Source organism: Emericellopsis cladophorae (assembly GCF_022114955.1).
Source record: "Emericellopsis cladophorae strain MUM 19.33 chromosome Unknown NODE_25_length_288687_cov_117_495977, whole genome shotgun sequence".
Lineage (NCBI taxonomy): Eukaryota > Fungi > Ascomycota > Sordariomycetes > Hypocreales > Bionectriaceae > Emericellopsis > Emericellopsis cladophorae.
In genome coordinates, this window is record NW_026250950.1 from 187,575 (window position 1) to 201,972 (window position 14,398).

General features: G+C 55.9%; 5 protein-coding genes across 5 annotated transcripts; 3 read left to right on the forward strand and 2 right to left on the reverse strand.

Annotated features, from left to right (window-relative positions):
• Positions 1 to 308: 308 nt before the first annotated feature.
• Positions 309 to 1,857, forward strand: J7T54_003260 (uncharacterized protein; the record flags this gene model as incomplete). The annotated part of the gene is made up of 3 exons (XM_051506821.1): positions 309 to 798; positions 855 to 1,347; positions 1,437 to 1,857. The coding sequence occupies 3 exons, from the start codon at positions 309 to 311 to the stop codon at positions 1,855 to 1,857; spliced, it is 1,404 nt and encodes a 467-aa protein (XP_051361949.1).
• A 564-nt stretch (positions 1,858 to 2,421) lies between these two features.
• Positions 2,422 to 5,863, reverse strand: J7T54_003261 (uncharacterized protein; the record flags this gene model as incomplete). Its single annotated transcript, XM_051506825.1, has 2 exons — positions 2,422 to 5,498; positions 5,548 to 5,863. 2 exons carry the CDS (start codon positions 5,861 to 5,863, stop codon positions 2,422 to 2,424), a joined length of 3,393 nt encoding a protein of 1,130 aa, XP_051361950.1.
• Positions 5,864 to 8,192: 2,329 nt separating this feature from the next.
• On the reverse strand, positions 8,193 to 9,963 carry J7T54_003262 (uncharacterized protein; the record flags this gene model as incomplete). The annotated part of the gene is made up of 2 exons (XM_051506826.1): positions 8,193 to 8,420; positions 8,764 to 9,963. The coding sequence occupies 2 exons, from the start codon at positions 9,961 to 9,963 to the stop codon at positions 8,193 to 8,195; spliced, it is 1,428 nt and encodes a 475-aa protein (XP_051361951.1).
• A 645-nt stretch (positions 9,964 to 10,608) lies between these two features.
• On the forward strand, positions 10,609 to 12,689 carry J7T54_003263 (Ras modification protein-like protein; the record flags this gene model as incomplete). The annotated part of the gene is made up of 4 exons (XM_051506827.1): positions 10,609 to 10,741; positions 10,857 to 11,043; positions 11,116 to 12,511; positions 12,573 to 12,689. The coding sequence occupies 4 exons, from the start codon at positions 10,609 to 10,611 to the stop codon at positions 12,687 to 12,689; spliced, it is 1,833 nt and encodes a 610-aa protein (XP_051361952.1).
• Positions 12,690 to 13,141: 452 nt separating this feature from the next.
• J7T54_003264 (uncharacterized protein) lies at positions 13,142 to 13,638 on the forward strand (the record flags this gene model as incomplete). The annotated part of the gene is made up of 2 exons (XM_051506828.1): positions 13,142 to 13,465; positions 13,525 to 13,638. 2 exons carry the CDS (start codon positions 13,142 to 13,144, stop codon positions 13,636 to 13,638), a joined length of 438 nt encoding a protein of 145 aa, XP_051361953.1.
• Positions 13,639 to 14,398: the final 760 nt, after the last annotated feature.

Here is a 14,398-nt window from a genome sequence, read left to right on the forward strand (position 1 = left end):
ATAAGACCGCATTGACCCTCCTTCTGATGTTCTCTCACCCATGGTTGTCAAAGCTTCCTGCGGTTTGTCTAAATCTTTGACCAGGCATGCAGACATCCACCAATCGACTATCACAACTTGCCTCACTGGCAGACTCACACACACAAACACGTGTGGGTTTCCACGTGTCCAAAGTCCCGGGTATGGACCTTTACGCACGGGACGATGCGTTGGTCATCATACAAGCCGCTTCCTCCCTACCACCCTACACAACTCCATCTCTGACAGCCAATCTTGTCTGTCGTGTCCTTCTCGGTCTGCTGGGCAGTATGGTGGCCCTCGTTCCTCTCCGTCTCCTCTATCGCAACTCTGAGCTAGCCGCTACCATCTTCATCCTCAATGTCATTCTCAAGAACATCGACACCGTTGTTCTGGCGCTCATATGGCGGAACGATGACATGGAGTCCTGGTGGAAGGGCTACGGACTTTGCGATGTCACGCCCTACTTTCACAACTTCAGCATCGCCCTCTACGCAACATGCCTCCTAGCCATCATGCGCAATCTGGCTCACCAGGTTGGACTTTTGACTGCTCATCCTCTGACGGTCAAGGAGAAGAGGAAACGAAACATGATCCAGGCACTCATCATGTTCCCCCTGCCCGTTGTCCAGCTAGCATTGACTTGGCCCCTTACACGCAATCGCTATGCTGTCGGTGCAATTGTCGGGTGCTCGTGGTCTGCGGATCCAAGTTGGCCCTATCTGGTCTTCTTTGTCATCGCGCCGACGATTGTGTCGACAATCACAGTCTTCTATGCCAGTAAGTCTACCGTAGCACATGCATCCAGACAGGGCACACTAACAGATAGTGAACAGTCTTGATCTACTGGCGTTTCCGTCAAGTCAGCACCAGCAACGCATCCATCCTTTCTTCCAACCGGCTGGCCACGCAGCGCGCCAACCGGACCCGTCGCCGTCTCTACCTCATGGTCATCTCCGTCCTCATCCCGGTGTACCCCATGATGCTGCTCATCTTCGTCCTCAACATCCTCGACATGGGCCCGGCCACCGGCTACTCCTACGAGCGCATCCACGCCGGACTGCCCGGTCTGCCCTGGAACAGCATCATGCTCCTCCCGAGCTCCTCACTCAACTTTGCTGTCATGAACGTCAGCTGGCTCACCATAATCTCGTGCGGGCCCATCTTCATGTTCTTTGGCTGCACAAAGGATGCCATCAACGATTACCGCATCGTCCTACTCAAGCTGGGCTTGGGCAAGATCTGGCCAAAGTTGAACCAGGAATACGCCCCTGACAGACCAGCAGGCTGGTCTCAGGGCTCGTGCAGTCAGGGGACGTCGCGCACCGGGTACGTTTGTCATCGACTGCTCCCCCTTCCCCCCAAAACTCCTTGTCCACCGACAACCGACGACCGGGCAGAATGGCTGACATCTACAGATCTACCAATCCCAAGGCCGGGACAAGTGTATCATCTCACCCCTTGAGTACATTCTCCTCCTCTTCAAGGGACACGGAGCAACCACACGCCCAGAGTCTCAACTTCCTCACGTCCACCACTCTTGAGGCAGGCCCCGCCGAGCCCAGCGCTCGTCAGCAGGACGAAGAGCCGACAAGCCGCGAACCTGTGTACGACCACATTCTGCATCGCAATCCCTTCCTGATGCGCACCAACCTCTCCCTACCGCCACTGTCGTTCCTTCAACGCTCCAAGAAGAGGGTGCAGTCGCCACAAGATCCGACGTCATCCAACGGTATCTACACAAGTATATGGTCATCCGATGATGAGTCCCGCGGCCCCGATACAGATGACAACAATGATGGGACCCAGGATACGCGGGGCGTGCAGTCCACGCCATAAACGGACACTGTCCGTGTTAAGACGTCCATCACACGTCACATGCAGCAGCGTTAGGGACAGTCCTAACTCGTGACGAAGGCAGCAGACTAGCCTTCGTCCCAGAACCATTGTTCATCTTTCCTTTTTCTTTTTTTTCTTTTCCTTTTCTTCCTTTTCCTTTGTCCTGCATAGCATAGCACAGCATAACATGTGGCTGGCGTTGCGGCACAAAAACTGGCCGTAGAAACAACACTCACAAGAGCTGGTGGATATTTCTCCTCTATCAACGCGGCGTGCATTTGACATTACAGACTATATAGATGGATTACAGCACATGCCTTAATAACTCCGAGACCTCTTTTCGCCCTCATGATGGCAATACCTTGTCCCTTTTTCCCCCGTATAACAGGCCTGCTCGTCCCTGACCCAATCCCACATGATGGTATCAATAGTTATTACGAAATGAAGAATTTTAGAAAATGTTGTCGTCGGGCTCGTAATGAAACTTTTGCGTGTTCGTGTGCGCGCATGTCTTGTTTTGTCTTTGCGTTTGTTGTTTGTGAATCGGATTCGTCAGGCCACCACCTATTTGGCCCCTGACTGCATTTTTCTCATGGCCTCGCGGTGTGCATCCATTAGCTCCCCGCTTCGCATTGCTTCATCAAATGCCCGGTCACTCCATTCCTTCTTTTGTCGATGCATCTCCTTTCGCTGTGCTTCAGCCTCCTTCTGCCCCAGAAGCAGATTGCGTTGTAGTTGGATGTTGCGCTGCACTTCCGCCTCGCGACCGGACAAGCCCCCGAGAAGATTATTAGTCGATGAGAAAGGAGTCTCGCGACCAGGGTTGTTCAGCATTGACGAGCCGGATCGGAGATCTTGCGCCACCGAGGAGCGGAACTGGGCGAGTTGCGCTTGACGGGCGGCCGGGGTTGGGACAGATGAGTTCCTCTTTGGCTGATGCGAGTCAAAGGAGGCGCTCCCGGTGGAGAGGTCGAATCCCGAGCTTGACCTGTGAGCGGCTTGAGGTGCCATTGATGCCTGCTGCTCTTGATTTTGATGTGTGCCTGACAGAGACATCATGCTGCTGTGACGATGCATCATCTGCTTGCGTTGGCTGAGAGGCATTTCATCCGGATCGGCAGCCAGTACTGCGGAGTACATGGGATAGTTGCTCAATGAGCCGGCGTCACTTGAAGGACGACCTTGAAACTCTGGGGTTTGAGGAAGAAGGTTGCCTTGGGACTTGCTACGCAGGAACATCTCGCGTTGGCCCAGCAGCGTTTGGGGATTCGAGTAGGAGACGACGGCTGGCACGACAGATGCCCTTCGGGACTCGGGACGTGGACTGGCCGCAAGCGAGCGCGTGTCGGCATTTTCGGAGACTGGCGTGGCCGAATAGTCTTGTGCATTGGGGGGCAAGTCATGCTCCTCCGCAATGGGTTCGAAGTTTGTCCATGACTTAGGCAACCCCATTAATGAGGAGGACGGGCGGAGCATGCCGCTTCCTGTGGAATGTTGCGGCGGTGGGCTTAAGGTCTGCTCAGGAGTGCCCACTGGCGCACTCAAGCTGGGTGAAAGGCCTTGTCGCGAATCTCTGGGGTGGAGTCGCGAGTCAGAGCGAACATTCGAAAGGGGTGGGATACCATCTTCCGTGGTTTGCTGTAGTTCCTCCAAATTGACCGGGGCTGGGCGCTCCTTCTTCGATTTGACCTTGGTCGGCTTCACAGCTTCGGTGACCTGTAGCTCATCGGGCTCAGGGGCGTCAGCGTAGCTGAGATGCTTTGCCCACTCATTGGTGCGGTAGGAGAGTGCTACTTTCGACAATGAGCGAGGCAGTCGGTCTTTGGTGAGACTGTGCCGTGAGGACAGGCCAGACGAGACAGACTTTGCTTTGTCTGGTTGGTCGTTCTGCGAGGATTCTGGTTCATCTATGCGGCTGGCAGCGACAGTCGGCGTCTCGCCTCCACCTGGCGCTCTGCTCGAAGCTTCCAATGAAGCCCAACCAGCTTCCGTAGAAACTGGACGCAAGCTCTGCGCCTGTACCTTCTCGTCTTCGGATAAGCTGCTTCGTGCTGCGCGGTCGACCTGAGCTTCTGGCCCGGACAGGCGTGCGGTGACCACGATCTCTGGGCTGGGCTCTGCGTCCACCACCGAGTTTCGATGACTATCGTCAAGACTCTGGTTGTCCAGCGTTGCGGCTATGGAAGAATCGTCGTCGCCTCGGTCGCCATGAGGAATTACCAAATCTTCTGAGCTCTCGCCGTGTTCCGCTGTAGACGTGTCTCTTTTGGGCGCAGAATGAGTCGACAAGTTCCGCAGCAGCTTCGATGATCCCTGAGATAGTCGTTTTGCCAAGTAGGAGTGACGACCATGGGCCTTGACGTCGACATCGTCCTGCTCATCAGCAAAGGTCGCCACGGAAGATCGCTCAGTCGGCGAGTCGCAAGACTTGGATTCGTCGAGGCCTTCAGGTTGCTCAGGAACCGTAAAAGGTAAGGGGACAACTTCAGGCGCCGAGCCAACTGTAATTCGAGACTGCCTTTGGAGGTTGGCTCCGGAAGATGAGACCCCACGGGGGCCCGCGGACGGCGCAATACTGGGCGACCTTGGTCGACACTCTATATCATCATCGGCAGCGACCCGAATAATAACCTTTCCATCGGCGTCTTTCTCTGTGAGGGGTTCTGGTCCGTCTCGGCCACGGTCCAATTCCGGCATGTCCCCCATCTCAATGACTTCCACTTCAGATTGGTGCCCATAGCTGCCTGCCAGCTTCTTCTCGCTGCCCGCATCCCCGGAAATGCGTGATGCCGTAGAGCTCCCGAGTTCGCCGTCCCCATGCGCTCTTTCCCATTCCCTTCGCTCGCGTGCGTTGGCTTCCTCGATCTGCCGCCCAACAACTGCTTCTTCCTGTTCAAGTGTGCGCTGGCCCTCGGCCCTCTCAGCAGCTCTCTTCTGTCTCTTGTCTCGGACGATGCGCCAGAGCTTGATCTGCGAAATGATACCGACGAGGAAAATGATGATGATTGCGGCTGTTTCGACTCGGATACCCTTGGTGACGGGGTATGTATCCGCGCCTAGCGGGAACAAGTTCGTGTTGAGCTGCCAGACATAGGCCCAGAATTCCTTGAGGCCTGCTCTACTAAAACAGTCGATCCCCAGGACCGTCACGGTAGCTCCACCGAAGGAGATCATGGTGATGAGTGCCCAGTCGCGGGTATACCTACTGAAGTAGAAAGCGAAGCCAACGCACGTGAAGGCGGCGATGAAGATAGCCTTGGCTGGTACTGAGCCGAGCAATCCACCTGGGACCAGGCACATGAGCCACATGCTCACACAGAAACCGCCGAGGGCGCAGCCCAGCCCTTCAGTCAACTCTTTGAAGAAGATGGAGGCAACTCCGACAATGCAACCAGGAATGATAACTGCCGCAACGTAACCACCTTGCAGCGCCCGGCTCACGGGAACGTTCATAACGTACACGATGAGCACTGCGATGCCGAGTGCCACGAGGAAGGCCGTGGAGAAGAAAGTATGGATGTATCGATTGCGAATGCCGACCAAGGTGTATATAACACCCGTGATGAGCATGAAAGCACCAGCAACACCCCAACCAGGCGTTATTTTGGGAGTAAGAGGGAGCTCTCCGTCGGGAATATCAACTGCAAACTGTTAGTGACAGTTGTGACTTGGTCATCAATGCCGACATACTGTCGTAAAAGGTCGAGTTGTCGAAGGGCTTATCTGGGCCCACGGTCGCTGTCGGGGTCTCTGAAGCATCTGTCGACGTCGATGTAGCTTCATCCTCGCTTCGCGTAGGCGTTTCCGTGGTTTGGTCGCCGGTGCGAGAGTCTTCCTCGTTCGACCCCGTCACCTCTGTTGTTCGCTGGGGCTCCGAGTCTGTTGCTGTGGTTGAGATCTCGCCACTGTCCTGTCGCGCCGTGATCCGAACATGGCGAGAAGTCGCGAGCTGCACAACTAGAGCAAGAAACAGAAGCGCCCACAAGCGCCCTGGTTTGATGAACATTTTCGTGTGCGTAGGTCTTCCCGGTCAAGCCCTGCCGTATGTATGAATGAATGAATTGGTCAAGCAGTCGAGATAGTGAATGGAACCTGTGCCTGCTTCGCAGATCAAAGCGAGATCGACAGCATGCTATGCAGTCGCCCGGCGACAGCAAGGGAGTCAGTAAATGAGTGGCAGCGTGTAAGATTTCGAGTCGCACACGGCACGACAATGGCACAGGAAAGCCCGACAAGGTGAGTAAGGAGAGAGAGACAGGAGATGCGCTGAGAAGAAAGACGAGGTGGGAAGGTGTGGCCACGGGCTGTCGTGACCAGGTCTTTGAGGTCTTCGAGTACCAAGACATGCGATCAGGTGGTGGGTGGGGAACTGGCTCGGCCTGGCTGCGACTGCGTGCCTTGGACCAGGGATGATCCGGGGCGTGCTATGGGATCAAGCCAAGAGTACCCGTGTGTGTGTAGTATTCGATAGGACGACAGGCAATGCTGGACGCTGACTGCGAGTCGAATGGCGCATGAGCACAGCAGAGCAGAACAACTATGGCGGGTGCTTAGGCTTGCTCATGTTGCCTCAAGCGCCCCCCTACATTGACACTCGCGGCAGTAGAAAAGCAACATCGAAATGTGCATTTACCTTACCTGGAGTTCGACGAATCGCTCGACAGTTTCAGGCTGTGTGTCCTTGCCAGCGGCTGGCTGGCTGGCCGCTGACCCTTGAAACCGGCACCGGCTAGTACGAGACCCATGCGCATGATCTCACTTTTCCCAGACGCGCTCTGCGGCCTGCCTCTTCTTCCCCGGCGGCTGCTTGGCATGTCGAGAATTGCTTAGTGCGTGTGATGCTGAATTTTTTTTTCCTTTCAGGGGTGCGCGTATAGTGCAAGCGCAGCATGGTGAACGATGATCGCGTCCTGAGCTCGCGGTGAAGGATGAAAGCTGATTTGTGAAAAAGGGGCCAGGGTGCGGCCGCGCATTGGTGGGGCACCTAGACGGGAGGCACCTCCCAATAGGGAATTACGCTCTGTCGGGGGGTGGGAAGTAGCCGTGTGGGCTGGACGGGTACCTGCCTCAAGGCTCCAGTCAAGCAAGCAGCGCATATTGGGCCCCGCCACTTACCTTCAGGTGAGGCGCCTACACGTACTCACGACGTATTAGCTGCTTAGCATCGTTGAGGAAGGCACACTCCGTCCAGTCCAGTCTCCAGTCATTGATTGCAGCGACAGATGCCGGATACCCCAGGCATCCAACGCAAGGGGGCGCGGTACATGAGACCTTGGCGCAGATCATGTTCCAGCTCAAAGACCATTTTTCATTCTCACCATCAGCAGCGTAACTGCCAGTCTGCCAGGGATCTCGCCGCGTCTGAAATTCTGAAATGCTGAATGCTATGGCTGGCTCAGCCTCCGAGCGTCGTGAAATTACTACCCCTCCACGATCGAGGCTATCGGGCTTGGCGATGCATGCTCTCCCGGCGCACCCCTGAACCGAGCTTTCCCCCCCTGTACGGATGTTCGTGGGTGTTATTAGGATCTCCGAAGCAGTCGTCTGCAGTCGTCGTCAACGGTCAAAGTGGTCGGCGTTGCTTGACCTGTTCCAGCAATCGTTTCATGCATAGGTATGTTCAGGCCGAGCGCGCACGACCAAGTGCGAGCAAAGAATACATGCCGAATGACGCTGTGCCACGCCGGCCAGTGCTGCATTCAAGTTCTCACGAGCCCTGTTCTCACGAGCCCTGCAAAGTCTGAAAAGACCTTGCCATAAGCCAATCGCACGTCGAAGCAGATCTGCATGGGCCGAGACTTGCAGCATGTTTATGTATCCGTACTTGTGCACAGATACGCCGCTACGCTACGAGCACGTAGTAAAACATGAAAATGGCCCAGTCGTTAGACCGAGGCCTCTCTCATATCCATTCTGACACCATGCTAGTAATTAGCCCCAGCGGTTCCCAAAGTGAGCTTTCTACTTGTGCCAGGAGCCCAGGGGCTCGTGAGAGCAGGTTCGATCTCGACAACAACGTGGCTGCACCAAACTCGGCGCCTAGTGTCCAAAGAGTAGAGACTAGAAGTACATGGGTAAGTGCAATTAAACTATGATCGCATCGGTCCCACACCCACGCGTTCACTCCGACTCCGGCTTCCGCGATCTACCAAGCAGACTCCGCATCAGCCGGCCTCAAGAGTGCGGCGCAAAAGTCACGCGTTCGGGATGCTGGGTTTCACCGCGAAGAACACATGCGAGGCATCAGTGTCTAATCAGCCTCAGGATTGGTACACTAGGGCCTAGGTAGTGCTACAGGATCGTAGTGGGCTGGCTGGGCTCAGAATCGAAGCCCGCTAGGCGTCATGCATCACACGAGTCGCCTTGAACGAGCCAAGATCGCCGCTCTTCACCACGGCGTCGCGAAATGCCGTGCTTGCTGCATCCATCGGTACTCCTCCCGGCGTGCGTCTGTCGTGCTCCCCGGGCCCCAAAGCGCTGTTGAACCATCTGTGCGTTGACTTGACTCGCTCAAGTAACATCTGTCGTAGCTTCAGTTCCGAAGCATGGTCGGTCTGTTGTTTCTGAAATCATAAGCACAGCCATTGTGGTGTAACAGAAGTGATAATCACGGGTGTTGATATACTTGGGAACCGTTTTCTTATGAGAAAAAAAAGAAAAATCAATTGGCCATCATCGCTTCGCTGCCACCCGTGTTGGCACACGGTCGCCATTATACCTGGTCGGCCCAACGGCTTTCCCACTTCGTCCTTGACGTCCGTATCTCCCTTGCGATGTCTGCTCTCTGTCCCTCTTCCTCCCATTGACCAACAATAGCACAGCCTTGAGCGGTAGGAGAAGGACAGTAAGACAAAGATTCAGAGGAAACAGTGTCAGACCAACGATGGTGTCCATTGTGCGTCGCACCAGGCTTCTGTGCGAGGTCGCACTATTCTTCGCCGCTGCGGCCGCCAGTGCAATGGCATTCTCCAACCTGCCGTCCATGGCCGTGAAACGCGACTCGGTCTGCATTTGCAGCAACGTAGCCTTCTTCTCATACCGTCGCACCGCACGATTGAGCGCATCGAGTTCGGGCTGGATACCGTTGCGCACTTGACGAACCATGGCCGCCTCCTGCTTCCAAGTGTCTGCCGTCTTCGTTGCATTTTCCTTTTCGGGTTCTTGGAGAGACGAGCTCTGTGTCTCCAACCGTTCGAGACGCGTCATCAGCTCCGATATGCGGGTGCTTGTTGCTGAGGGTTGCGAGGCCTTTTGGACCACGCGTTGCAGGTGCAATGTCCGGGACTGTACCAGCTTGAACATATGTGAGAAGGCGCGTACTTCGGACACCATGCAGAAGATGGTCAGATTGTAGTTAGACACGAGGCCCTCGGAAGGCCGACTGAGGTGGGTGCGAAGAGCGTGGAGGAGATAGGCAGCCAGAAGAGGCATGGCGAAACACGAGAGCAACGCCGATGTCTCGTAGACGTATAGCTCGCGCAAAGCAGACTTTTGCTCCGTGGTCAAGCCTACCGGTTGCGGCAATTTGTTTTTGCTCGACTGGGACCCCTTCTCATCGCCCTCTTCGGGCACATTCTCGAGAGGCGCCTCACCCCCTGGGCTGGCGTCCAGCTCGGCATCGCTGTCTTCTGTGGCGGCCTCGGCGCCCTGTTCATGCTCCACACGGACCTCTTGAGCAGTGTGGTACCATTTCCACGGCTGCGTGACCGACCAGTGCAGGAAGACGCCGGACAGCGCCAGCAGCATCAGATCTGTCATGAAAGCACTTCCATCCTTGAAGAGGGCACCTGCTATCGCCGGCAGAAGCGCAACGGCGATCGATATGGTTGCCAGTGATGAGCTGTCCGAAGCGGGCATCTCCCCTTCTCTAGCTTGTGGATTCAAAATGTCGCGTGCCTCGCCGAGACTGTAGTCTGTGAAATTGGAGCTCCGACGCCGCAATCTTGTGGCATCATCGGGGGATGCATGGAACGACGGCCGCTTACGAGCCTCGTCGAGGGTGAATGCGCGGCGCAAACCATGTCCAGAGGGGGCGCTGTTGTAGGACGAGCCCGCGGCTTTGGGCCCCACGGGCGCGTCGTCGTCGGCAAGCGTCGCACTGCCCATGGTGCTCCAGTCCTTGTCGAAGGCAGAAGGTTAGAGCTTCATCTCCGAAGAGAGTAGATGAGTATTTTCGAGGAGAACACTGCTTGTCGACTGGAATGCAAGGGCCATGGCGAGGGCGGTGCCCTTGAATGTGAGAGTTGGTGTCGCTGGTGAACGTCACCACTAACAAATGCTCCAGGTGACCAAAGGCTGTACGATGTCCAGTCTCCACTTGTTCCACGTCAGCCACTGGCCACAGGCCACTGCCACTGGAATTGGCAGTTAATTGAAGTTAAGTTTCTGGGGAAGTGGGTGCCCCTGCTTCAATCATGATGCATCACTTATCGTGTTGCGAAAAGTTCCCCTGTGATGTGATCACGAAAACGCTTCGATGTACCTGATGCATTGCAGTATCGGGCAGTGACTGTGTCTTGTACCAATGGGCAGTGGTGTCGTCTCGACAGCACACTTGGTCTTGGGTCACCAGCATCAAAGGTAGAAATTCTTCCAAATGGCACTTGGTTGGGTCTTCTGGCGAGGGATCATGTCAGGAAAAAAACGAGCGCACATCCGGGCTCTGGTCGCGCCATCGTGGGTCTCGAAGAACAAGGGCATTGGACCGCCGCTAGAATGATGATCAGGCCAATTTCCAGAATTCCGGTGAGGATGGACTTGGACGTCATTCAGCGGCGGGCCTCTCACCACTGGGCGCTGCTCTGCGGCCTTCACATACTCCGTGCAACAAACAGCAGGGGCGAGAAGGCTCGCATAGCTGCTCGCATAGATGTGAAAATTGAATGTTCAGGTAATATAGGAGTAATATGGATGTTTCGCGTCAATGCGGTAAAAGCTAGGGCGTCTGTCGGGCTTCAGTAGGCCAGGCAGGCCAGCGCTCGCTCACCTTACACAAGCAGCGCCACAGACTGGAGAGGAGTCGACCCCAGACGCTACGCGGCCATCGCCGGAATTCCTCAATACCTCCTGGCTGGAACTTATCTTCTTCATATACGCCTCGCTGCTCCATATCCTTTGCCAGATCTTCAAGACCTGCCAGACTGACTCGACGCGCTGCGCAAATGCCGGCGCCAGCAGTGATAGACAGTGCCGCTAAGCCCTTCACGGATCACCGCCCCTTGACACCGACACCCTCCGCTGAGACCAATTGCTGGCCAGCCTCAGGGCCAATTTTCGACTCGAGCCAGTCCACTGCCTCGATTTCACCATTGCCACCCTCAATCAACGGCACCGCCGTCGCGACAACAGGCCACCGCTCCAGAGCTCATTCACCTCAAAACAAGGCCATCTACCAATCCCTAGTCCTCAGCGCGGTCGTCCCCTCGACGTCCGTGCCTCACAACCTCTTCCAACGGCTCCCGACGCCCAACAACAGTCAACCCTCACATCTGCAGCCTCCCTAACGAACCACATCACGCACGACATCATCGCTTCCCCACCGAGCGCAGCTCTCGCTGGCCCGCAGCAGACTCCCCCCGAGCAAAGCTATCATCTGCAGCGACCCTTTCGCAGCCTTGCAGCTCGCCGCCGAGATCGTCATCGCCCGGCAGCCGCCTACCTCTGGAACCCAGCCAATTCCACACCTCGAGAACAGCCACGCAAGACACGACCGCGAAGGCCATCCTCGCCGCCGGAGCCATCGGTGCGGATTGACCACCCTGACCTCGACGTTGGCAGCTTAACCGAGTCGCCACAGGGCGACTATCCGCTCTTGTCACTGCCCCAGGTCTTGCATCTACGAAACCCAGGCTCGCAACGAAGTAGCCTGCAGGCGGACCGGAGGACGAGTAAGATCAGTCTCCCCAACTCCGTGCGCGCTTCGTATGACGGCAAGAGATCGAGAGACCCTACGCCTACGATTGCGGAGTTCGACCCGAGTGTGAAGGATAGCGCGCACGTACCGTACACCGAGACGAGGCAGGGAAAGTCCATCATGGCAGCAGACGCTACAGCGCCCGCTCAGTCCTTCTCAGCGGACCTCGAGCGGGGAGCGGATGCGACAGACCACCGCCGATCGACAGCGTCCCTGGATGACGGGATAGGATCCGCCATATCATCGGAGGACTCATCGATCATGGGTGAGGAGTTGGATCCTGATGACGAAGCTTGGGGGCCCCATCACCCCTGCTACCCTCACATCAACCCGCATGTGCCCGTGGACTCGCCGGAGCATGCGTCGACGAGGATCATACGGATCAAGCGGGACTGGATGGTGGCGGGCGACCTGGCACCAACCTTTTCGAACCTGTATCCCGAAATCCTGGATCCCGCTGGTATGTCAGAACCCGAGTTCAGGCGGGTCATTGACAAGCTTAACGGGGAGCTGGTGCCCATTTTCAGGCCCTACTCGATGCGCAATACCCTCGATGGCGTCCTGGGCGCCTTGACCGGCTGGCTATGGGATGATCTAGGCTTCACAGGGGCCAAGTCGAGGCTGAACAAGTTAGAGAAATGGATCGAGGACTGGAACAAGCATGCGAAGCGTACCATGGAACCCCACGGTGCGGCACTGGCTCCCAAGCTCATACCCCTGCGGCAAACGGGGTATATGTCGGTACGTGCACTCTCCAGGCTAGGTCGTCATCGAAGGACTTGACTGACAGACAAAAACGCAGCTCGATATACAAATACCGGATCCGGAAATCGCTGCGGCTCCCAGTACGAGCGGTGCCGGCGACTCGCGCTCCGTCCTTCGCCTTGACTCTGCGCCGACAACGGCCACGCCCGCGTAGCGACGCCTGATCTCTTGATTCTAAGTCTCACTCTGCTCGGATACCCCCCCGCCTTTTCCTTTTAGTTCCTCGTCTTGCACTCTGCACGGACGGCAACGGAGTTGCTATGGCCGCACTATACTGTTTCATTGCACGGCGTTTAGAGTTTCATGGAAAGACGGGATGTGGCCATTGCGTTGTCTTGGTGCCCCAGTCATGGTCTTACGTACATACTTGCTGGATGAGCGCAATCTTTACACCGGTGTTGAATATAAGATGCTACCAGGTTTGAGTCACTACTACTCTCGAGAGTATGAGTACCTTGCACTCGTGAAAGATGTCTGGCTACCGAATGGTTTCTGGCGCTCGAGTCTGCGTTGCGAGATCGGTCCACCGGGCAACGGAGACTGGGATCATGGGATCATGAAATGGCTCGGCGCCTTCGCCGATCCTAAACATTGCAACGTCGACCGATGGCAATCCTTTCCTCACATTCCCACAAATGCATTCCCTCTTCCTCAAACACCGTCGTGATAGGCAACCTCACTGGTGCTCCTCTCAGTCCTCTGCTCACCTTTGGGTTCATGCCCAGAGGCAAGGCGTTTGATGACTGGCGACCAGCCAATCCGGCTACGTTTGGCAGCATGTACTCCAGTGTCGCCATGCAACTGGGTCTCAGTGTCGTGCTGCCCCTGGTCGTTGGGCAGGTTGTGCGTGGGGTCTTGGAGAAGCGGACGGCATGGGTGTTGCAGAAGCTGTACTTCAGCAAAGTTGCCGGGTCCTTCATGCTCTTCATGGTTTGCTAAGGCAAGGGGAGAAATAGGCCCGACCGCCAGTGACTAACCTGACCAACAAGGCTACGTTTTCCAGCGCCTCCAAGACCAGCGCCATCTACGAGATATCCAAGCCGAGCATCATCTTCGATGTCTTTATGAATCTGGCGCTGTACATGGTCTTTACGGCCATATAGCTTCTTCCTCGCTCGTCCTCTAGTCCGCCTGGCTGCCACTGCCAATCCCTATCTCGACGCGCCCCAGCGTTTCCCTGTCGCCGGCGGACTATAGGTCTGTATAGCGATAGTGTTGGTCTGACAATAATTGACCAGGTCCCTCTGCTGGCAACAAGGATGTAGCTGTTGCCACATCAGCTGGATTGCGACCACGGGGGAAGCACATTATCTACCACGATCTGGTTGACATGGGGCGGCCATTCGCTGGCATAGCTCTTCATGTCTTCAAGGTGCTTGACACCATAATTTCTTACACCGATGCGCTTTGCCTTTCCTTCATGTACCAGTTGCTCCAGCGCTTGCGAAACAGCTTCGGCCTGTTATTTCGCAAAGGATGTGTGTATCAGGAAGAGGTCGACATATCCACCAAGCTTGTCAACGCTAGACAGACACGCCTCGTGAGGTGAGAGACTTGGTTGAATCTTTTTTGACTTCGTAGTGGCCACCAACTTTTCGCGCGATACACCAGAAAGCTCTACTCCAACTCACAATTGTGCTTCTAAGCTCTGTCGAGCAAGCAGTGGCGAGCGGAGATGGCTTCAACGACGGCATCTGTGCACTGGGAAGCTGCGATCTTGTATGTTCCAAAGCCGACTACTAGTGATACTTGGCTTCCAGGTGTGTTCTCGGCCTGATGACGGGTGACTGGTCCCATCTTGGGAGATGTTGACGAAAGAGTCATCTAGCTCTAGGGTATGTGAGGTGCTCTTTTCGAGGGTGA